Consider the following 25,700-nt stretch of genomic DNA (forward strand, 5'->3'; position numbering starts at 1 on the left):
GATCTTGCCAGTCCTATATTTAACATCTATCACAGTGCATGGCATATAATGGCATTCATTAAATATTTGTTGAATGAATGAGTGACTCTTCATTGCCACCATCTTGGTCCAAGCTTCTGCCCTCTTTCCCCTGAATTACTACAATTGTAACCTAACTACTCTGCCTAAACTGTTCTGGCTCCCGTTAATCCTTTAAACATTAAACAATCCCATTAAACATTTTCCATGTTGTTTCCAGGGTTAATGTTTTAAAGACTTGAAATTATAAAAATAAAAACTTGAAGTCTGATAATTATACCGTATTTAAATTATTTTTTTTTAATGTTTATTCATTTGAGAGAGAGTGTGCGAGCAAGCAGGGGAGGGTCAGAAAGAGACAGTGTCAGAGGATCCAAAGCAGGCTCTGCTCTGACAGCACAGAGCCCGATGTGGGGCTCAAACCCACGAACCGTGAGATCATGACCTGAGTCGAAGTCAGCCACTCAACTGACTGAGCCACCCAGGTGCCCCAACAATATTTAAATTCTTCACATGCTTCCCGTTGATCTTAATGTAGCTTATAGAACTTTTAAAAAATAACTTTTTAAAATTATGGTAAAATATATGTGTAACAATTTATCATTTTTACCATTTTTAATTGTACAATTCATTGGCATTATGTATATTCATGTTGTGCAACCTTCAGCACCATCCATATCCAGAACTTTTTTGGTCTTGCAAAACTGAAACCCTGTACTCACTAAACAGTAACTGTCCATTTCTCTCTCCCTCCATCCCCTCCAACCACCATCCTACTTTCTGTCCCTATGACAGAGTACGTATTTTGCCTGTTCCAGGTACCTCATATGAGCGGAATCATACAGTATTTGTCCTTTATGACTGACTTATTTCATTTAGCATGATGTCTTCAAGATTCCTCTGTGTTGTCGTTTATAGAACTTGTAATGATTTAGCCCATCCACCTTTGTGACCTCTTTTCACCTTGCTTTGCTTTCTGTATATTAGTTCTACTTTCTTTGTTTCTATTCTGTGGACTGTCGATGCCCCGTCTCACCTCGCATGTTTTTCTCATGCCTGTTCCCTCTGCCTGGAATGCTCTTTCCCCTTCTTTTCCGGTTAATTTCCATGTGTTCTTCAGATTTCAACTAAGACATCACTTCTTTAGGGTATACTACTTTCATTTCCCAGAATCTGCTTAGTCTCCATGGTACCATGTGACTTTCTTTTCTAGTACTTGTTTTAGTTCCAAATGACACCTCTATCTGTATTTTTTTTGGTGGACTAGTATTTGTCATGATGGCAGGGGTCACACCTTATGTTCAGTATTGCATCCCCTGTACCTAATATGGAGTAGGTGTTTCAGCAAATAACACTTCATGTGTAATAAATAATACTAAAATCTGTTGACTTAATGAATTTAGGTCTGGAAATTGATGGCTTAAGGTCTTTCTCTGAAAATCTCCTACCATGTCTGAGACTTCCTTGACTACTTTAGCTTGTAGAGATCTTCCTTTTCTGTGAATTTAAATGTCCTTATTTATTTGCCAGATGTTTAACATTTACGCAGGTAATTCTTAGGTCATCTGAAATGTTCTGTTTTGTAATATTATTTATGCTTTATATTTGCCAATTGGTCTTCCTCCTCTAAACAGTCACTAGAATTATTGTTCTAACTTTCTAAATTACAAATCTTATCATTTTGGAACCTCTAGGGCAGTGCTTCTTATTAAAGTACATGTGTTGAAGGAGCTGTATTTTTTTTTATGTTTTTATTTATTTTTGAGAGACACACACAGCATGAGCAGGGGAGGGGCAGAGAGAGAGGGAGACACAGAATCTGAAGCAGGCTCCAGGTTCCGAGCTGTCAGCACAGAGCCCGGATATGGGCGGGTCTCGAACCCATGAACCACGAGATCACAACCTGAGCCAAAGTCAGACGCTTAACTGACTGAAGCCACCCAGGCGCCCCTCAACTCCTTTAAGCAAAATTGGTCTCCACTTTTCATGTACCTATAATAGCTACATATTACATTCTGTTGTAATGTGTTTGCTTATCTGTCTCCACATCTAAATTAACATGGTTTACGTCCTATTCACCCTTATATCTCTAGCCCAGGGACTGACACATAGAGTATTCAATAAGTATTGATTGGATAAATTGGGAAAGTCATCAATATTTGGCACATATGTCAGACAGAGAAGCTTTTAATTTGGTCTTGGACAAGCTGGATGATTTTTGCCTCACTAGCAAACCAATTCCTGGATGTCGAATATGATGTATAGAATAAGGGTTGATATGTGTCTTAGAAAATACAAATAATGAGCCTCCTGGCCAGATACCTTATGTGGACGTGCTTTGAAGCTCTGAGGCAGAGGGTGGGAGGTATACAGAGAAGGAGGTTAAAATTGAATTAGCCTTGAAACTGGTTTAATTGAAAAGTTTGGAATCTGACTTTTTAAATAGCACTTTTTTTTGTTTTCTCTTCATTGAATTTGTTCTTTCAGTTTTATGAGTGACCTTTAAGTGATCTCTTATTGGCAAGAAAGACTATTTGGCCTATGGAAAAAGTACAAGATTTGAAGCCACATAATCTAGATATTCTAATCCTGGATCTAGCACTTACTAGCTGTATAACCATCACCAGTTATTTAAACTCTCCGAGTCTCATTTTCTTCATTTGTAATGCATGGATACTAGTGTTTGCCATTTGTACCTCCCAAGCTCATGAGAACCAAATGGAGTAGAAAATGTAGTAGGAAAGTGCAGGTGAACCCCAGAAAAATTTTTATCAGCTATTTGTCGTCAGCTTCTTGACTTCAGAGGAGTTAAAAATCTTTGTACCTCAGCTTAGTCCCCTCTGAAATGGGAAGAATGATAATACTGGTATCATTAGGTTTATTGTGCAAATTAAAATAATTCATAAAAAAGTACCTAATATACAGTTGTGTGGCATTAAGTACGTTCATTTGTTGGGCAACTATCACCACTATCCATCTGCGGAACTTTTTCGACTTCCCCAACTGAAACTCTGTACCCAGAAAAAATAACTCCCCACACCTCTTCCTTGCCTGTCCCCAGCAACTACCATTCTACTTTCTGCCTCTATGAATTTAAACTCTGGGAACCTCATATAAGAGGAATCAAGCAATATATGTCCTTTTGTAGCTGCATGGCCTGTTGAATTTTGAAATAACAGTATTGATGATGATAATTCTAATGATTACCATTTATTTAGTACTGTGAGGAAGGGCAGGCACATTGTTTATTTAATCTGCAGTGTTGGCCAACAAATGACCTTATCCATCCTCGTGTGACAGTTGAAGAAGGTGAGGGTAAGGAGATTAATTTACCTAAGGCCACAGGTCTGTGAAGCATCAGATGCAGAATTTACTCCATGTTTGTCTTGACAAGGCTGCAGGTATGCCTACTACACCAAAAGTTGATGAAGTAGGCCTGACTCCAGCCCATGTTGAGATGGCATCAGAAAGGGAATGACTGTGTTTCATGGCCTCCTTTTCTTCTTACATACCAGTTTACTTTCTTCAGATTTCCAAAAAAATAGCGCAAAGAAAGTTCCAGTAAGAAGACATGAACTTTTATTTTGGACTCCTTTAAATTATGAGCTCTTCTCAAAAATGACCATCTTTTCTTCTTGTATTCCTAGCCTCTAATACGAGCTTGGCATTTAGAAGTCACATGAACATTTGTTAACAAATTGTATGCCCTCAACCTGCCCCTTTTTTCATATCCAAGTAAGCTGGGCTTTGAGATGGAGAGAGCTATATAGTTCCTGCTTTCACAGAGCTTAGAGTCTAGTTTGAAAGGACACATATAAAAAATTACCACCGCCAAAATAGATTCTTACTTGAATCAGTTATGGCACATGTTGACTTTAAATTGGCTCATTTAAAGTCACGTTGTATTTTAATTACTTATAAGGCTTAATTAGTTCATATAAAAACATTTGGGGGGGAAATTAACTATTGTTATTTCATGAGTTGAGGAGTTGGAAGCAGTCCCTCCAAACACATGTACACACCCCCTTGCGACATCCCCCAACCGTGCCTGTCCACGACCCGGTGGTGCCTGCCACTCTGTGAGGTCAGTGAGGAGTGACCGAGTCGGGCAAGGAGTCCTCCAGCTGAAGACTGTGTCGTTGCCTTGCATGAGCAAATGAGCCTCAATCCCCAGATACCTAGCAAATGCCCCAACGCTTCCCTCGTGGACATGCCTTTCTTTACACGTTAGCTCAAAATCAGTATTTCTCAAGTGAAATAATGAAAAGCCTGATTTTGCATATGAGGAAAAGCTTAAGAGTGTTGATTGACATATAATGTATGAAGGAATAATATATGAAAGTCAAATAGCTAAAAGATCAAATGACTTTTTTCTTATATAGCATATTTTCTGTTTTCTGTCACTGGTCACTGTCGGGTATACCAGGCCACCATAGGATTCAGTTATGGTGTTCTGTTTTAACCCAACTGTTCTGACACCACGTGGTATAATCCAATTCAGTTCTGACGCTAACCACCCGGAGTTAGTGTTAGATTGCGTAGACTTAAGGGAACACGGTTCCCGACAAGACTGCCCCCACTTCAGATCCAACCTCAGGTGAGGGTCCTCAGGCCACCAACACTTCTAACCAACAGGCTGCAAATCTGATGGTTCCTGTGACCTCCCTCTCAGGTTCAGTAGTTCACTAGAGCAACTCAGAACTCAGGAAAGGGCCATACTTATGATTATAGGCCTATTATAAAAGATACAAATCAGGTATAGCCAAACGAAGAGACCTGTAGGGTGAGGTCTGGAAGAATCCCAAACAGAGCTTCCATGCCCTCTCTCCAGGGAATCAGGGCATCCTCCTGGCACATTGATGTGTTTACCAGTTAGCAAGCTCTGCTGAGCATCAGTGTTCACAGTGTTGATTGGGGCTTTTTTATATAGACCCCGAAGGTGGGCTGGCCCACAGCCCCAGTCCTCTAATCCGGTGATTGATCTTTCTGGCACCCAGCCCCCATCCTGAGTCATCTCATTAGCACACACTCATGTGTGATCCAAGGGGCTTATGAATAACAAAGATATCCCTGTCACTTGGAAAATTCCAGGGGTTTTAGAAGTTCTATGCCAATATTCTGGTTTCTCTTCAGATCGCATAAATCTTTCGCCTTTTACTAGAAGTTCTATGCCAAGAATTTAGGACAAAGATCAAATTATTATACAGCATATGGTACCTGAGAGAAAGTTTAGTATAATGGTTAAGAGTAGTGTATAGAAAGTTATTTTATTTCTTTTCCTCATGAGGTACAAGACACTTAATGCAGTACCTTGTATATAGTAAGTCTTGAATATAAGTTAGTACTAAGTATCTTCAGTTACTTAGGACTGCTGTAACAAAATACCACAAAAGGGTGATTTATAACAATGGAAATTTATTGTCTCACAGTCTGGAGGGTAGAACTCTAAAATCAAGGTGTCAGCTGGGCCATGCTCCCTCTGAGACTGAATACAGTCTCTTCCTAGCTTGCAGTGGCTGTCGATCCTTGACATTCCTTGACTTGCAGCTCCATCACCCCAATCTCTGCCTGTCATCATGTGGTGTTCTCCCTGCGTGTGTCTGCCTCCACATGTTGTTTTCCTCTTCTTATAGGGACACCAGCCCTATTGGATGAGGGCTTACCCTGTGACCTCATTTAGCTTAACTACATCTACAATTTCCAAATATTGTCATATTCAGAGGTACCAAGAGTACATAATTTTGGTGAATCCAACCCATAACATGAACAGTGAATTTAACACATAACAGTCCACCCTCTGGCCCCTCAAAGTTCATGACCTTCCATTGTGCAGGATGCATTCGCTCCATCCCAATATCAAGTTTTAACCCATTTCAGCAATAACTCTTAAGTCCAGAATCTCATATAAATACAGTCAACTCAAAGTCCCAAATCACATTTTCTAAATCAGGTACATGCGAGACCCTGGTATGGTCCATCCTGATACGAAATTCTCCATCTGTGTACCTGTGAAACATAGAAAACAAGTTACCTGCTTCCAAGATACAAGGTAGGACAACTGTAGGAAAGATACTTCCATTACAAAGGGGAGCAAATAGAGGGAATAAAAGGGTCACTGGTCTAATTCACAATCAGGGCAGATTCCATTAGATTTCGAGGCCTGACAATAATCCTCCGTGACCAGGTGCTCTGTCCTCTGGCCTAATAGGGCAGCCCCACCCTTTCACACCTCGGGGGTTCCATTGGCCCAGGCCTCTGCATCTGTGGCTTTGCCCTTGGTGTCATTCATTTTGTTCAGTCTTTGTTCCCTTCCATCCAGACTGGTATATTCTGCTGGTATAAATTCTCAAAAACCTTGTCAGGCTTTCATGCAGTTCATGAGGATTCACACCATCTGATAAGAGAGTCCAAATCTTTCCTGGATAACCATATCTCTGTTCCTAGCTATGGAATAGCTAGATGGTTGATTGTATCTATGAGTCACAGGCAAAGGATTGTCCAGCCACACCACACCCTTGGCCCTATTTCCAGAGCATGTAGTCTGGTTAGGCAGAGAATTTTCCAAATCATCAAGTGCTGGTTCCTTCTTGCTTAACAATTCATTCCTCAATTTATCTTTGCTCATATTTTACTATAAGCACCAAGGAGAAACTAGGCCACACTTCAACACTTCGCAAATTTTCTCAGCTAAATATCCAGGTTTATCACTTACAAGAGTTTACCCAATGACTAAACGCAATTCAGACAAGTTTTCTGCCACTTTGTAACAAGAATTGCTTTTCCTCCAATGTCCAATCACATGTTCATCATTTCTAGCACCTCACCAGAAGTATCTTTAATGTTCATATTTCTACTAAACATCTCCAAGGCAAACTAGGTTGTTGTTTTTTTTTCTATTAAGTCTCTATCCATTACCCAATTCCAAAGCCACTTTCTCATTTCTAACTATTTGTTAGAGCAGGACCCCCCTCTTGTCAGGACCCAAATCTATTAGTTTTCTGAGGCTACCAGAAGCTGAAAGAGGCAAGGAGGTATCTTTACCTGCAGGCTTCAGAGAGAGTATTGACTCTGCCAACACCCAACACCCTGATTTCAGACATCTAGCCTCTAGAACTGTGAGAGAATAAATTTCTTTTGCTTATTACATCCAGTTGGTGTACTTTGTTATGGTAGCCCGAAGATGTCCAGTCGGGGTTCCGTGGAAAGACTAGACTCACCAGTGAAAGATGGTGTGTGTGTGGTATCTGCCCGTATCCGCGGGGTTTCTTGCTACTTCCGTTTATCTTTTCTTTTTTCAATTGTTTTTAACGTTTATTTATTTTTGAGAGAGGGAGAGAGAGACAGCGTGAGTTGGGGAGCGGCAGAGAGAGAGGGAGAGAGAGAGAGAGTCCCAAGCAGGCTCTGCACCATCGGGCAGAGCCCCACACGGGGCCTGAACTCACGCACAGTTGAGATCATGACCTGAGCTGAAAGCAAGAGGCAGACGCTTAACTGACTGAGCCACCCAGGCTCTTTATCTTTTTGAAAGCATATTTATGTCTAGTTGCACTTAAAGTTTACTCTTCTATGTTAACAGCTTATGATTTGCCTTTATCTCAGGAGAGCAACTTGAAACCATTGGTAGGAATGCTGTGGTACCAAAAAGCCTTCAAACTTTTGGAGGGGTGGTGGCTTTAGTTTTCAGAACCTTCCTTCTGCCAGAATGCCTAATACTGGTTTTGGTTTCTTTCTCATGCACACTGCCTCCGTCAGGGTGAAGCACGAGCAACCCCAGTGGTACTTTTATTAGCCCTTAGAGAGGTAATTGACCCATAAATGATGAATTACATGAGTCCTTTACCATCACTTCTAATGGATATCTGTGTTTTTCAGTTTTGAGTTATTTTTCGAGAACACATTATTTTCTCATCCTAATGAGGACCTACACTTTTTTGGATTCCCCTTAGTGCCAACCACAGTGTTTGTAGGTCTCTTAGAAGATACTCTGTAAATATTGTTTTGCATTGAAGAAGGCTTATCCATGGCCCTGCTAGTGAGAGACTAGCTCTAGTGATAAATAAGAGATGTTAGCTGCCAGGACTGTCATTTCAATTTGTCTTGCTTGTGTTGAGCTCATTAATAAATTGCCACAGTGATAATATGAAAGTAATGAACCTTCTGGAGGCCCAGCTGGGGCACAGAGTACTAGCAGGGACCTTCAGGGCAGTTGCCATTGTTATGCACAATTCTGTTACAGAGTTTAAGGCTTATTTTTTCCCCTTTATTTATATTTTGCAAAATCCAAATCCTGTGTTAACATTTGTGTCCTTCCTAAGTGAGTTTATTTGAATTCAGCTCAACAAACATGTATGTATCTGATGCCTGCTACTGTCAGGCACTGTATTAGACCCTAGGGATGTAAAGGTGACTAAGACATCCCTTAGGGATTCTCCATCAAATAGGCAGGAAAGGTATGTACAAATAATTGTACAAATAACTGTAATACAGCATTTAAACGCTGCAAATACGAGCCAGATATAAACATAGAAGAGAAAGGAAAATGATCATCTAGGGAAAAGAGCTAAGAGGACTGAGGAAGAAGAGAGTCATTGATTGCTGAGTTAAATTTTGAAGGATGGGTTGTTAAGTTGACAAGTTGTGTGTATAATGGGAAAAGGGACTTGCAGATGAGTTGAGGGACCACAGGTCATTTAGAATAACTTAAGGGAAGAAGGTAAAGGGAAGGAGAAGATGGTTAGATGAAGCTAGAGAAGTAGTCAGAGGCCAAATCTTAAAGAATTTAGGATTTGAAAGGCTATGTATGCAATACCAAGGACTTTGGTGCTTTTCATTCTACAGGCTACATGGCTCCATTGAAGGATTTCAAGCAGAGAAGCAACATGATGAAATTCTTATAAAAAAACTTTTTTTTAAGGTTTATTCATTTCTCAGAGACAGAGAGACAGAGTGTGAGTGGGGGAGGGGCAGAGAGAGAGAGAGGGAGACACAGAATCTGAAACAGGCTTCAGGCTCTGAGCTGTCAGCACAGATCCTGATGTGGGGCTTGAACTCATGGACTGCGAGATCATGACCAGAGCCGAAGTCGGACGCTTAACCGACTGAGCCACCTAGGTGCCCCGATGGAATTCTTATTTTAAAGGGATTACGCCAGTTGCCACGCACATGACAGAGTGGAGGTAGAGAGAGACCAGTTAGAAAGCTATTGACTGGTTTTGTGCAAGCAAGCAACAACATAGTATACTGCAAAGAGCATGACCTAGGTTGTTTCAAATCGCTGTTCAGTCACCTGCTAACTCTCTAACTCTGAAATTTCCTCATCTGTGAAGTGGGAGTAATAATAATCTCTCACTGTGTATTATGGAAAGTCATATGAAATAACACGTATACATAGAATTGCCCCAAAGAGCTGAGTATAAATGTTAGCTGTTTTATATCAACTTCTGGTTTTGTTGAGTTTTAGGTAACTTATAACCAAGTTTAGAATTTTCAAGAAGCACTTTCGTTTTGTTTCTATCATGGTCCTAATAAAGAAATCAAGAGGTTTACAAACCTTTTTTACTTACATTAGGATCCATCTTTCAGCATTTCTCAGCACTTAAAAAATAACATAACTAAAGCTTTTTCCTTTGGACATCCCGCCAGACTCCGAGTTGGAGAATCAGGTTTAATGTCTTTTTTGAGTCATTGGTGCAGTAGGAAAAGACTGGAACCCTAGTTCAAAAAAGGAGCTTTTTAGCTAAAACATAGGATCAGAGTTTACTCTGCCTCTGTTTCTTCAAGTGTTTAATAAGAATAATGTGAACAGGTGTCCTAGTCACCTTGCATATCTTTTGTGAAGATCACATTGTTTCCTTAAGTAAACATTCACTAAACTACCATTCAAAGTATTATTATAAAAAATGTAGAAATGAATCAGATATGGATCCTAATTTCAAGGGAATTACAGCATTAAAAGAACTGTAAAAGATGTACACAAATAATGTAATACAAATAAGATAGTGTGTCGGTCAGTTAGCATTGAAAGTTATAAAGAACTTTGGGGGTGCCTGGGTGGCTCATTTGATTAAGTGTTTGACTCTTGATTTTGGCTCAAGTCATGATCTCAGGGTTGTGAGATCAAGCCCCACATTGGGCTTCTCACTGGGTGTGGAGCCTGCTTAAGATTCTCTCTCTCTCCCTTTCCCTCTACCCCTTCCCTGCGCTCCTGTGCACACACTCTCTCTCTTTAAAAAAAAAAAAAAATTATAAAGGACTTTGAAACTGGAAGTCCATTATATTTTGTATAATGTCTTGTAAAAACATTGTTTTAAAAAGTATATTTCACATGTTCTCATTATTTTTAAAGTGCTTCACTTTCTTGGATATCTGTGGAAAATAAATAATAAAGATGGATTAAGATTTTAGGTAGATTTTTTTTTTTAACCAATTGAGCCACCCAGGCGCCCCTTGGTAGATTTTTTTTTTTAATGTTTACTTTTGAGAGAGAGAGAGACAGAGCGTGAGTGGGGGAGGGACAGAGAAAGAAGACACAGAATCTGAAGCAGGTTCCAGGCTCTGAGCTGTCAGCACAGAGCCCGATGTGGGGCTCGAACCCACCAACCACGAGATCATGACCTGAGCTGAATACAGACATTTGACTGACTGAGCCACCCAGGCGCCCCAAGATTTTAGGTAGATTTTTAAGTGTATATGAATATTTTGATCCCAGGCTTAATATTCACTGATATCCAAGTTGACTTTGTTAAAGTACTCTTTGAGCCTCGTGTGTGTGTGTGTGTGTGTGTGTGTGTGTACGCGTGTGTGTACGTGCGCGTGCGCACGCACGTGGTATAGTGTAGGGTATGTAATGAAGATAATGCCACATACCCCTCAGGTTTGTTGTGATGAATGGTCATTATATGTAGAAGTACTAAAAAACAATGTTCATTCTTTCTATGACACCACCTACCTTTTCACTATTGCCTCATGTTAAGCTTTGAGACAGCAGCAGCTTTGAGATATTTTCAAGTTTCTTTTTACTTACAAAAAATGTTAAGCATACAACAAAGTTGAAAAGGCTTTGCGGTAAAAACCCTTATGTCCGCCACCTAAATTTTACCATTACTTGTAAATGTGACTTTCCTATTTATCTGTCCCTCTACCCACCCAGCTATATTGAAATTTTTCGGATAATTCTTTAGGAGTTTTCTGAATCAGGTTTTTTAAAACGAATTTGGAAACCAGGAGTGCAAATACATTTCAAATATTTGTAATTAAATTACAGTTTTCTTATTTACAGTTCTTTGTACCCATGAAAATTTTTTTACTGAGTTATTCATTATTTGAATCTGTTTTTGCTCCTTCTGTTTGCACTATTTGTGCTCCTACATTATTGTTCCCAATCTTCAATCATCCCATTGCATTTTCCTGAGAATGCCTTCAGTTAGTCTTTTTTCAGTGTCACATTTAGAGTCGGCATTTATAGTCATCCTTATTGTCTCTTTCTCTTTTGAAAGTGTCTTTAAAATTAAATCAGAAACGATAGTGTACATTCTGTGCTTGTTAGCGAACACTGCAGCCAGAAGCTTTGTTTGCCCGGAGCAGGGGTGCCCGCAGCGATCCTCAGAGCCCAGGTGTGTCAGCACTTCCATCAACACCCATGTTTTGTTTCTGAGTGCCGGTTTTTCCCCAGGACAGTGGCCTACTTAGTATGCCCTGTCGGTAAATTTAGTATGCCCTCCCCGTTACCTTTGTTTGGCTACAGTGTCTCAGTGTTGATTGATTTTCTCCATTACATAGCCACGTTTAGATTATATGTTACAGAAATTCTGCAACGATTCTGCAGCCCTTCCCTATTTTCCAGGGCTGTGCCAAGTGTCAGGTGGATTTCCTTAATGAGCTGTGCGGACTGTATTCAGAAAAGTCTTTGAGAAGCTAAGTTATAGTCATAATTATGTGTCTCAACCCCCTTCACCCTCTCATTACCTGTTGGTAATGATCCTGTCAGATTTGAGACTGACTTATATATACTAAAGGACCCAGCTTGTTTTGTTTCATTTTGAGAGATTGGCCTTAAACTGTTTCCCTCATAAATCACCTATAAGTTCTACTTACAAACCATCCAAATGTTTTTTTAAATTCAGAAAGCAGTCACTGTGTTCCGGTTATGTAATTTTAAAATTTTATGTTTTTGTTTTTTCTTAATGATTAGCACTCATTCATGTCATTCAAAAATACTTAACTGAGTGCCTCCTCTATACCAGGCGCTATTCCACGTGCTGGGATGTAGTGCTGAATGGATAACACAGATAAAGCCACAGTGGAGCAGACAAATGAATAGACAAAGAAATATTAGATGGTGCTGACTGCTGCGGAGAACTAAGAGTGGTATGATAGAGGGAGTCTGGGTGACTACTTTATTTGTTTTTTTAAATGTTTATTTTTGAGAGCCAGAGAGAGAGACAGAGTGTGAACAGGGAGAGGCAGAGAGAGAGGGAGAATTGAAGCAGGCTCCAAGCTTTCAACACAGACCCTGACTCAGGGCTAGAACCCATGAACAGCAAGATCCTGACCTGAGCCGAAGTTGGATGATTAACCGACTGAGCCACCCAGATGCCCGTACTATCTCTCTCTCTCTCTCTCTCTCTCTCTCTCTCTCTCTCTGTGTGTGTGTGTCTCTCTCTCTCTATCAGAGAGAGAGAGAGACAGACAGACAGACAGAGAATGTGTGTGTGTACAGAGGATCTGAAGCGGGCTCCATGCTAACAGTAGAGATCCCAATGCGGGGCTTGAACTCATGAACCTCGAGATCATGGCTTGAGCCAAAGTCGGACACTTAACTGACTGAGCCACCCAGACGTCCCTGGGTGACTACTTTAGATAAAGTGGTCAGGGAAGAGATGACATTTAAGCGGAGACCTGAGTGGTAAGAAGCCAGCCATGTGAATACGGGGTAGAGCATTCCAGGTAGTGCAGAGGCCCTCAGATAGTGAGGAGTTTGGCCTGAATCTGGAGCAGAGGAGGATGGTGTGGCTGGAGCAGTGGTAAGGATGAGCGCTATAAGAGAGGAGGGCTAGAAGGGGAGGGGTCAGGTCATGTAGGATGATGATGTGGGTCAGGGTAAAGGACTTGGATTTAAGTGCTAGGAGGAGCATTTGGGAGGTTTTAAGCAGAGGCGTGACATGATCTAACCTACATTAGCAAATAACCAGGATAGGGCCATATGATGGAGAAAATCAGCCAGTGCTGAGAGCCTCTAACCCGAGACAGAAGATTGCACTTATGCCTGGGGCATACTAAATAGTCTAGTTTTCCTGGAAAACCCCGAGCCTTAGAGACAAGAAATCGGCTAAGTTGCCTTGCTTTGAATCCCAGCTCCACCATTTACTAACTGTGTAATTTTGGGCAAATTGTGAGACATCTGTCTGGATTTTCTCATCAATAAAATGAAGATAATAATACCCACCTTATTGGGTTGTGAGAATTGAACAACTTATTGCAAGTAAAGTGCTTAGAACATATTAAGTACTTAATATTTAAGTTAATAATGTACGCCTTCTAAACATGGGTGGTCTAATACGATAGCCACATGGTTAGTGGTACTGAAGTACTGAATTGTAAATTTTATTTAACTTCAATTATGTGAAAATTTAAAAACTGATTCTCAATACAGTTATTGGGAAATTTTAAAGTATGTTTTGAATATCTTGGGTATGTGAATCTTCTATTTCAACTTTAAATTTTATGAAATTTAAATTCAAATCAAATAATTCTGATGAAAATTTAGCATCTGAATTGAGATAACCTATAATTGTAAATACACACTAGATTTTGAAGACTTAATAGAAGAATATAAAGCATTTTAATTGATTTTTATAATGATTACTGGCTGAAAAAAATTATGATAATTACTGGCTGAAATGATAATATTTCAGTATACTGGGTTAAATAAAATACATTATTAAAATTATTTCCATCTCTTTTTTTTTTCTGTTTTTACTTTTTAAAATGTGACTACTAGAAGCTTAAAATGACATAAATATCTTGAATTATATTTCTTTTGGGTGGCCCTGCTCAAGACCCTGGGTCAGGGGCAGGGCAGTGGAAGAAGCCCTTAGACTGAGGGAGGTGTTTTTCCCAATTACACAAATATCCTTGGAGATTCCAAACAGCTTCAGTGAAGCCTCTCTTCCCATCAAATAAGTGCTGCCTTCTACCCTCTTGCCCCAAATCAGTGCCTTTACTGAGCCTGCTGTCACTGATAACAGGGTTTTGTACTCTTCAGGTATGTCAGGGTGGGAAAAAAAAAGTTACAAGTCACCGCTCTGTGTTAGAGTATTGCCCGGGTTTTACACCCATCAGTGATCTTGATGAAATAAATCTCTGGGGCTCTCTGAACTAGTACCACCATATAAGACTGTTCTCTGAAATAAAATCTGCCACTAGTCTTGGCCCAGTGAACCCCAGGGACTCAAAATAAAGAAAAATTAGATTTTAATTAAGGAATGAATTGCTGGGTCAAAAGCTGAGGAAGTTGAGAAAGGCATCTTGTGTCCTAAAAGCTAAATTTCTAAGATTTAAAAAAAAAAACAAAAACCGCTCAAAAAGCTAAGCTATCACTAACTTTTATCTCTGAAGTGAAACTGGACATGCATATGTTTCTTCTCATGCCTCTTGGTTTCTGCTGGCTCTGTGGTTCTATGGAAAGGTTTTCTGACTTGTTAGAGTAAAGAAAGTTCCTAGTAAAAACAGAATGACTGTTAGTTAGCAAATGGCACCACTCTTCTGCCTTTGCTGTGTGGAATGTTTGTATATATATTCTTTATCATCCCCAAATGTTTTTTTAATGTTTACTTATTTATTTTGAGAGAGAGAGTGAGACAGTATGTGCACATGTGAGCACAGGCAGGGGAGGAGCAGAGAGAGGGGGAGAGAGAGAGTCCCAAGCAGGCTCCTTGCTGTCTCCTTGCTGTCAGCACAGAGCACAACACAGGGCTCCATCCCACGAACCATGAGATCTTGACTTGAGCTGAAATCAAGAGTCTAATGCTTAACAGACTGAGCCACCCAGGTGCCCCATCCCCCAATTTTTTTTTTTTTTAATTTATCATACGCCTTACCTTAATACTACATCTCAAAGATTATTGCATGCCCTTTCAGTCAAGTTTGCTTTCTCGGGGAAGAGAGCCCTTTCCTGAGATTGCTGTACTGTTTGACTCATATAAGACACATTCCATTGGAAGCCCCTTTGTAGTCTCTGGCCTTACTGATGCAGGGAAGAAAGAGGTAGTCTCAAAGATTCCCAGCCAGAAATGGGTGTTGGGACAGTTGCCTGAGGAGCTCACAGGAAGACAACTGATATCACTTGACAAATTTCCCATATTTCAGTAACATTAGGATTTTCTATGAAGCCATAAAATCAGACGCTTGTAGAGGTGGTTGATGGGGAAACAAGCATGTAGCTTGTTTATGGTAAATATGGGACCTGCCTGGGAATGCAGTGTAGAGTTGTAACCCCCTGGTTTTCTGGTGAAGAATTTGAAACCCAGTGGAAGTGACTCCTTGGTGACATGGAATGAACCAGGCCAAGTTTGAGTCTAAGTTGCAGCTTTCTTCTTACAGAGAAGCCATAATTGCCCCAGGCTTGTAATTCTGTAAGATTCATACAAGACCCTGGACAATGCCAGGGAGTCATAACTCACTTCTTTTAGGCTAAGAACCTGAGACTTTGGGGGTGGTTATAGAATGGTTTATAGATACCACTCTGTCAGTGAGCCGAAATTAAGTGACCTAAGCAGGTGAAGATTTAATCGACTCTCAGGGCTCTATGTCTCAGGAAGGTAGTTTTCTATACAGGACTCTAAATTATTAGACTCTAATTTTATTAACTTAATTCTAAGTTGATCTTGAGATCTCTGGTACCTGGTAACAGACATTTTTCAAAGATCAGCTTGGGTCGTGTGAACAGTTAAAAAGTGGTAAATGGGTTAATAGTCTCTTACCAGTCCCCAAAGCCATACGAATCTGACCTCAGATTTTAATTTTCCCACCATGAAAAGCTTTTATTAAGTGTTTCCTGTCTGCAGATGGTGACGTGCATTCAAATCTTCACTCCAGGAAACCTTGGGGAAATAAGTCATTCTTAGAAGCTTAATGTTCTGCATAGCTACAGGTTTGTTCAATTACACATTAAATCTTTATTTTTAAAAATCATTTTAGTTGGAAATTATTCTAAAATGAATTGTACCCTTTCTTTTTAATTTAGTTTATTGAGCTGAATTTAACCTTTTCTTAATGACTCAGATCTGCGTGTGTGTGTGTGTGTGTGTGTGTGTGTGTGTGTGTGTGTGAAGAATACAGAGTTCCATGGGCTTTTTAGTATATTCATAACATTGTTTTTCCCACAAGGCCATTTTTAGTGCATAATTTTTACAAAGTGCAAGGTTTTAGGAATGCATATTGTATAAAAATGCCTAGAGTTAAGTCTGTGGATCACAATCATAAAAACTTTAAAAGTCACTGCACTTAGGTAGCTCCTTCCTTGTGCTACTCTTACACTTGTGTAGTACTTGACTGTTTGCCAAGCCTCAATACGTATATACGGCCTATGATAAGTAAACCAGGGAAGGGACTGACTTTTTGTTGGTTTTAAATACAACAAGCAAGCATAATGGAACCAAAAAGAGCATGGACTTTCATATTAGACAGTCTTTAATTTTAGCCTTTCCATTTAGTAGCTGTGTGACCTTGGATGTCTTACTTAATCTCAGTTAACTTCAGAGCCTCAGTTTTGTTTGTTTGGTTGGTTTTTGTTTTCGTGTTGTTTTTTTGTTTTGTTTTGTTTTTGAGCTAAATGGGAAATACCAGAATTGTTGGGTTATTTAAATCAAGTAATGAAGGTAAAAGTGCCTGCTTGGGGCAGCATGGATGAACTTCTCAAAACAAAGTGTTGAGTGGAAGGAAGCGGACATGAAAGGGGGCATGGGATATAGTAGTATTCGTATGAAGTTCAAAGCAGGCCAAACTAATCTACAATGACAGAAGTCAAGACAGTTTCCTCTTGGGTGGAGTGGTGACTTGGGAGAGGACACGAAGGACTGCCTCTTTGGGTGCCAGTAACAAGGTCTTTCTTGATTGGGAGACACACTGTAGAAGCTCACTGAGCTTCATACTTAGGATTTATGTACTTTTCAGTATCCATATTATACTTCAATAAAAAGTCATTTTTGAAGTGCTTAGCACAGAGCCCAGCACATAGTTGATTCCCTTCTCCTATTATAGTTCCCTAAGTTAACAATGTGAATGTCTATTTAACAAAATGATCCTAGCCTCTTTTCCTTGTAACCTTTCAGTTTCTTTGTTCTGCCTTGGTTCTCTGTCTCCTGATTCCAGTCTTATCCCTAGACGTGATTAATAAATAAATACGATGGTAATCCCAATGGGTGCAGCTGAAGGAGTTTAGGTCAGTCAGATAAGATGAAATTGAACATCTGACTGTGGTGATTTAGGAGGAAATCAGGAATATGAATTTTTTTTAATGTTTATTTATTTGAGGGAAAGAGAGACCAAGCAGGGGAGCGACAGAGAGAAAGGAAGAGAGAGAATCCCAAGCAGGCTCCCCCAAAGCGGGGCTCGATCTCATGAACTGTGAGATCATGACCTGAGTGGTAATTAAGAGTTGGATGCTTAACTGACTGAGCCACCCAGGCACCTCAGGAATATGAATTTTGATATGTTATTCTCTGATCATTACTTGATGTTTTGCTTTTTAAGTGGAGATTAAACAGGCTTTTTTTTCTGATTTGTATAATATAATTTTGCCTGACATCAGATCAACTTCATTATTGGGTTTTTTTCATAGCGGAACATTGTACAATTATTCTTTTACTTCTGGCACTTTTAATACAAGCCAATTATAGTATAGCAGGCTTTGAAATAGTCATTATCGCACCCTGTACACCTTGCATATTTTGCTTGGGTACTTATCACTGAAAGAGAACCATACTTACTGTTTTTACCTTACTGTTTTGTACTACAAGTGTAGAAATAGGACTTATACATTTGGAAATTTATGCAAGATCCTGTTAAAGAAAACTTAGAATTGTTGAAAATTCAATTTAAAAAACGCCAAGTTATTTTTTCTAATATAAGCAATGTGTGGGATATAAAATATCTCTGCCCTTAGGGAGGGTAGTAGATTCCTGTAGGAGAGTTTTGTAAGATGGACAGAAAATGAATTTGTCTACATTTGCTTTTGGTCTTTTGGATGTCATTGGTTTTGGAGAAAAGGCTTCTGACGGAGATACTAGCAAGACCCTCTAATCCAGAGAGCTGTGGCGATGTTTGTACGGATGCCGATGGAGCTAGAGGCAGGAACCTGACGGACAAAAAGTGAGGGAGGTGGAGAAGGATCCCCTAGTTATCAGATACTTACTTATATCCATTCACTAAAATAGATAATGCCATTCAACCCTCAGAAACCCCTTGGCATAGACACTATAATTTCCACATTAGAGGTGCAGAAATTGTGGCTCAGAGACATGTAGCAACTTGTCCCAAGTTTGCGAAGCTGGTGACAAAGTTGTTATTCAAACCCAAAGCTCATCTGTACCACATGCTGTATATAGATAGTAAGGTTATCCAAAGAGAGGATGTGTTTATCAGAAGATAGCTTGGAAACCTGCAAAATGGGAGGTCATAAAGAAAGTTGATGGCTGGTTGCATCTAAGATTACCCAGGAAAAGGAATGCTATGACTTAATTTCTTAATTTCTTTTAAGTCTCTGTGAAGCTTTTTGTGTTCCTCTTGTGAGATGGTTGAATGGGACTGTCAAACCTTGATGCAGATCCACCTGTTACCTGTTTCTTTTTTCTTCTTTCTTCCTCCCCTGCCCCCCCCCCCGTCTTTGTGGTAAAATATATGTAACGTAAAATTTACCGTTGTAACCATTTTAAGGCATTAAGTATATTTACAATGTTGTGTAGCCTTCACTACTATCTGTCTCCAGAACTTCTTGATCATCCCAGGCAGAAACTCTGTACCCATTAAATTGTAACTCTCCATTCCCTCCTCTGCCCTGCCCCTCGTTCTTCTGTTCTATGTTGCATCTCTGTGAATTTGCCTAGTTAACAAGTATAAGTGGAATCATACAATATTTGTGCTTTTGCAGTTTGGCTTATTTCACTTAGAATAATGTTTTCAGGATGTGTCTATGTTGTAGCAAGTGTCAGATTTTATTCCTTTTTATGGCTGAGTAATATTCCATTGTGTATTTATTTGTATATTGTGTATTTAAATGTATACATTTATTTATCCATTTATTTACTGATGGATACTTGGATTGTTCCTATCCTTTGGCTATCGTGAATGATATTTCTCTGAACATTAGTGTGCAAGTATTTGTTTTAGTCCTTGCTTTCGGTTCTTTTGGACAATACCCAGGAGTGGGGTTGCTGGATCATATGGTAATTTTATGTTTATCCTTTTTAGGTTTTTCACAGCATCTACATCACTTTTCATTCCTAGGAGCAGTTCACAAGGGTTCTAATTTCTCCAATCTTGGCAACACTTGTTATTTTTCTTTTCTTTTTTTCCTTTATGATAACCACCTGAATGGGTGTGAAGTGGTATCATTGTGTTGTTGATTCGCATTATTATTGAGTAATGATGCCGAGTATCTTTTCAAGTGCTTATTGGCGGTCTGTAGAGCTAAATGGAGAAATGTCTATCAAGTCCCTTGCCTGTTTTTTTTTTTAATTTTTTTTTCTTCTTTTCAACGTTTTTATTTATTTTTGGGACAGAGAGAGACAGAGCATGAACGGGGGAGGGGCAGAGAGAGAGGGAGACACAGAATCGGAAACAGGCTCCAGGCTCCGAGCCATCAGCCCAGAGCCTGACGCGGGGCTTGAACTCACGGACCGCGAGATCGTGACCTGGCTGAAGTCGGACGCTTAACCGACTGCACCACCCAGGCGCCCCTCTTGCCTGTTTTTTAATTGGGTTGTTTGAGGGCTTTTTGTTGTGGAATTATAGGAGTTCTTTATATACTCTAGATGTTAATCCCTTATTGGATATATAATTTGCCAGTATTTTCTCCCATTCTGTAGGTTGTCTCTCACTCTCACGACAGTATCTTCTGATGCGCAAATGTTTTTCATTTTGATGAAATCTAATTTGTCTGTTTTTCTTTCATTGCCTGTGGTTTATGTATTATATCCAAGAATCATTGTCAAACCCAGTGTCATGATGATTTTCCCTTCTGTTCTAAGAGTTTTTTAATCTTAGCTCTTGTGTTTAGGTCTTTGATGCATTTTGAGTTTATTTTTTTTTATACACTATAAGGTATTCAGTTTTCCCAGCATCATTTGTTGAAAAGAATATCCTTTCCCCATTAAATGGTTTTGGCAGTTTTCTCAAAAAATCATTTGACCATATATATCAGAGTTTGTTTCTTGGCCCTTTATTCTATTCCATTGATCTGTATGTCTGTCCTTACGCCAATACCACACTGATTACTCTAGCTTTGTAGTAAGTTTTGAAATAAAGAAATGTGAATCTTCCAACTTTATTCTTCATTTTCAAAACTGTTTCAGCTATTTGGGGTCCTTTGAAATTCCATGTGATTTTGAGAGGGATTGCATTTAGTCTGTAAATCACTTTCGGTAGTATTGTCATCTTAACAATGTTAGTCTTTCAATTCATGAAAGAATTCCATTTATTTATTTATTTTTTAATTTCTGTCAGCAGTGTTTTATAGTTTCCAGCCTACAATATTTTACTCCTCGTGACCGTTATATTTCTCACAGTAAATTAATAAGTTAGCATTCTAATTTACCTACTCATCGTTTAATGACCTATAGAACTGCCCTCAAGAATCTATTCTGTTTTTAACAGAATCTGTGTTCTGAACCCACAAAACTTAGGGAAGGGTCTTGATAACTGAAAACCTATCCAAATTGCTGTCCTTGGGAAGCCCTGTCTGGTTGTCCAGCCTGTTGGTTTCCTCTGATAAAAATCTAATTTCACTGCATGTCTTCTACAGTAGTTTACATTTCTAATTTTTTCTATCTTTTGCTTCTAGATTTCTCCATCTCACTAAGGAGGAACGGTTTCCTATTTGATACAGCTGATGGTACCATGCAAAAATCAGATCTTCGGAAAGGTCAGAACCTGTATTTATACATAACGGAAATAGTTTCACTCTGTTAGGCTGTATATGAATGTATGTGTCACAAAAAGCAATTAGAGGGAATAAAAGAATCCCACCGTTTCTTGCCAACTTATCCTACGATTTTAATAAGCCTTGTGTGTCATTTATACAACTCTTTATAGTTTGCAACGTACTCTTCACAGAATTGTCTTAACACAGTCTTTACAGTAATCTTGTGAAGTAGGTACTGTCGCTATTCCTGTTTTATGGAAACAGTGAGGGATTTGAACAAAGGGACCTATTCAAAATCTTGTTACTATGTGCTGGAAGAGTCAGTCCTAGATCTTTTGCCTTTAAATCTCATTCTTCTCACTACAAGTTCATGATCAGTGTCAGAATTTAGAAGGCATGTAAGTGTGGAAAGTGTATGAACATTGGAAATAATGTATGTAAAAGTCTGAAAAAAGTTAGAACCCTTTTATGGATGTAAAATACCATTAATAAGTCAGATCTTGATATTGAATGTCTAACATAATCTTTGAGATGATACCATTGCCTTAGAATGGCAGATGAGGCTCTTTGTTTGCTGTTTGCCTGCTTTTCTGTTCTTATCCCACTTCATCCCTGTAGCCTACCCTACCCTTTTCCGTCTGTAACAAGCTGCTGGCTCTTGTCCAAACACACTGTCCATTTCCATGCCTTAGTACCTTTGTACTATATTCCCTTTGCCTAAAATGCCTATTCATCTTCCTTCTGCCAATCCTAGCTCAACTTCATCTCTGTGAAGCTTTCCTCAATTCCCCAAGCAAAGTTAATCATTCCTTTCTGTTTTCCCAGAGCATTTTGTATATCAAATCTCTATTAGAGCGAAAGTCATGTTGTGTTATGATTATGTAATTGAATCGCTATCTATCCTACTAATCTGTGAGTTCTTTGTGAGCATAGGCTAGGACTTCTTTGTCTTTGTGTCCTTAACACCCCACATCACTCCTAGGCTTAGATACATTTTCTTTAAAGAATAGCTCTTCTTAAAGGATCTGTGCATTAATCTAAGTGGGAGAGTGACCACATACAAATACTTACAAGCTTATAAATAAGTATAGTACATGCTTGAAGTAGAACAGAGAGATGATCACAGGCAGAATTATTTAGGGAAGGATTCCTCTATATCAGAGATTGACAAACTGTGGCTCATACGTCCAATCCTGTCTGCTGCCTATTTTTGTAAATAAAGGTTTTTTGGAACATAGCCTTTCCATTGTTCATTGTTAATGTGTTATCTATGGCTGCTTTCATGCTACAGTGGCAGAGTTGAGAAGCTGCAACAGAAACTATATGTCCCATAAAACTGAAATTATTTACTCTCTGGCCCTTTACAGAAGAAATTTTCCAAACCCTGCTCTTAGAGATGGGTTTTGAATAGAGGTTTGAAAAGAAAAGGAACATAAATTGGTGAAGCATGAGTGTGTATCATAATTTAATGAAAACAAGCTGTAGTTGGGGCACCTGGGTGGCTCAGTCATTTAAGCAACCGACTCTTGATTTCAGCTCAGGGCATGATCTCACAGTTTCTGAGGTTGAGCCCCACCCCACCACATCAGGGCTGTGTGCTGAGAGCATGGAGCCTGCTTGGAATTCTTTCTCTCCCTCTCTTTTTGCTTCTCCCCTGCTCGTGCATGCATGCGTGTATGCATGCTCTCTCCTAATCTCTCTCAAAATAAAGAAATAAACATTTAAAAAAAAAAAACCAACAGGCTATAGTAGTAGGTATGCTAAGTGAGAAATTCCTCTTTAATCCAGTTCATCAGGGAGAGCTATGTTGAAGAGATGAAATGTCAAGAATGCTTTGGATTGATTAAGAGGGAACCTAGAAAACCAGTAGAAAGAAATTGCCAAGTAAATGTTCTGTGTCTGTAGTAAGAGGGTTTCATAATTAGTGGCAGGGCAGGAGTTTGCTGATGACACAGAAGAAGGAGGCAACAATGCAAATTAACATTGATGAGTGTCTTCGATGACCAAGTACTGGTCTAAATGCCTTTATGTGTGTCCTGTTTAATTCTTCCAGCACCTCTATCAGCTTATTGCTGTAATTGTCTTTATTTTGCAGATGAGGAAACAAAAGTACAGGGGGTTAAGTTACTTGGCCAGTGTTATACAGCTAGTAAGTGATAGAACCGAATCTGAATCCAGGCAAGATTGCTGCAGAATCTTCAAAACAGAAGAGAGACATCTAGGGATATTTGGTAAAAAATACCCTTGAGCTTGCAATAAGGTAATTAATCTGAATAATTAGGAGGTATGCTAACCCTTCATGGTAAAGAGAAAATAAACAAACCATAGAGGAGTGATGTCAGAAGGCAGAGTGTCCAATCAGAACAATATACTGTGGATTAGGTCGAATGGGAGAGAACAGGAGCAGATAGATACATTATACAGTGAGACATGTCATATAGCTAGTCATTGAATTTCATCTTGATGAGACCATAAAGCAGTTAACTTTCCCTGCATGCTTGAAAGCTGCCCCCAAGTGCCTAAAGGGCAGGCATACTCAATTGAAGTAGAGATTAGCAGTGATTTTCAAGGAGGTAGGTGACATTTCAACAATTACCCGCCCCCCACACACACACCCAGTACATTTTTAGAGTCCATGGAGGTGTCACATCAAACACATGTCATTCTCTCTCTTTCTGTCTTGTTCCCCTAAGGGATTTGTTCCTGTCTAACTCCCTACCACTGCTGTGATAAACATTTACCCCCCATGGACCACTTCTTTTTAATGTATGTATATATTAAAGTTATATATATACACTGTGAAAAATTTGGCAACAGAAGTATACCGAATGAAAAGGGAAAGTTTTCCTCCCATTACTCTCTTGCTCTCTTGAGAGACCTCTTTTAAAAGTTCAGCTGTAGATAAAACTCCCATTACTAATGAAAGTATGCTGGGATTCCCTCGTGGTTATTGAGATAGAAAAAATACCGAGAATCACTTTCCTAAGGCCAAGATCCACAGCCAAGAATGGAAGGAACTTCCTGGGAAGATATGGCATCTTCATCAATGGAGGCATAAGCAGAGTTTTGGTAGGGATGTTAAGAAGAAGATTCAGGCACTGGATAGGGTTGGTGGAATTGGAGGCAGGACAGGAGGAGGCATTGAACTAAATGGGTTTTACTATTCCTTCCAAACCTGTAATTCTATAGTATACCATCTGACTGATTACCAAGCCCAAAGGAAAAGACTCCAATGTGACTGGCCTGGATGACGTGGATGGAATACAAAGTAATATACGAGAAAATCCAATGTATAAAGTCCCGAATTTATAGAACAAGTTACTTTGCAGTAAAACACTGAGCTTATTTTAATAAAGATTTCTTTTAACTAGCCATCTTGGTGTGCTTAAAGTAGACTTCGTTTTTTACAGAAAATTCCATTTACACTAAATTTTCAAGACTGTATTTACTATGTAAAGGAAAAGCGGCACACGGTGTTCATTATTTCAAAGAAAAGAGATATTTCAGGTTATCTGCCTGGGTTTAAGTTGTGGTGGATGTGGAGGAACTAATTGGGCTGTTACCTTGCTGCTGTTACTGCCCGTAGACTTACAATGGCATAAAACTTAAAAGCGACCTTACAGATCATGAGTCAAGTTCAGCCTCTTTATTTGTCAATTGAGGAAAGTAAAAACCAGAGATGATGTGTTACTGACTCAGTCTCATGATAGCCTAGCTGAACTTGACTCTCAAAGATTAGAGATAAGTTATGTAAACTGCCTGCCATGGTGCCAGTATGTGGTAGATGAAGAAGCAGAAAGGAAGGAAGATGATGGTGATATTTCTTGGGCCCCCATACCACACTTCTGTAAGGCTTCAGAGAGAAAGTTGGTATTGTGGAGATACAGCCATAGCTATAGATACAGATACAGATATACAGACACATATACCATCTATGCTATGAACTTAAAGTTGTACAGTGTTGAGATGATGAAATCAGGAGGTCCATAACCCCTTAAATTGTAGGACCTTAGATTTGGAAAGGCCTTTTAAGGTTACCTAGTCTAATCTCCTTCTTTCTTTTCATGATGTAATATCTCCACTAAGAGGTTATCTTACCTTTGCTTCCATTCCCTCAATGATGGCAGATTCATACCTTACCTGCCCCAGAATTCACCCGATGGTTGGATACCTCTGACTGCCAGAAAGTTCTTTCTGGTAATGAGCTGAAGCCTGTCTCCCTGTAGCTTCCACCCATCAGTCCTAGTTCTGTCCCTTGGGGTAATGTTGAACAGGTAGAGCAAATTTCATCTCTCCTCTACATGAGGACATGGCAGGTATTTGCAAACAGCTCTCCTGTTTCCTTTGAGTCTTCTCTTCTGGTTAAACCTCGACAGTTTCTTAAACTTTTAGTATCCTTGTTGCTTTCCTTTGAATAAAGTTGTGTGCCTGTGTCGCATTCAGAGTATAGGATCTAGATGTGAACATAAAACTCTACCTCCAAAGTGTTCTGACTGGCAGAGTAGATCATCCAGGATTGTTACCACCTTCTTTCCGGATATGA

General features: G+C 39.4%; 1 protein-coding gene across 7 annotated transcripts in view; it reads left to right on the top strand.

The window, feature by feature from the left end:
• SCMH1 (Scm polycomb group protein homolog 1) overlaps positions 1–25,700 on the top strand; it is a 186,641-nt gene that overhangs the window by 17,964 nt on the left and 142,977 nt on the right. For 6 of the 7 annotated variants that reach the window (XM_047082518.1, XM_047082524.1, XM_047082528.1 and 3 more), the window contains exon 2: positions 21,077–21,157. In XM_047082518.1, the coding sequence (XP_046938474.1) occupies positions 21,133–21,157 (25 nt within the window). In that variant the 5' untranslated portion in view covers positions 21,077–21,132. Of the gene's footprint in view, positions 1–21,074; positions 21,158–25,700 lie in introns of those variants that run through there. The other variant, XM_047082519.1, reaches the window with a different exon arrangement.

This window comes from Lynx rufus, unplaced genomic scaffold, assembly GCF_022079265.1.
Source record: "Lynx rufus isolate CCGP_SWC_20201006 ecotype Redwood Valley unplaced genomic scaffold, mLynRuf1.p SCAF_2, whole genome shotgun sequence".
In the NCBI taxonomy this organism is placed as follows: Eukaryota; Metazoa; Chordata; class Mammalia; order Carnivora; family Felidae; genus Lynx; species Lynx rufus.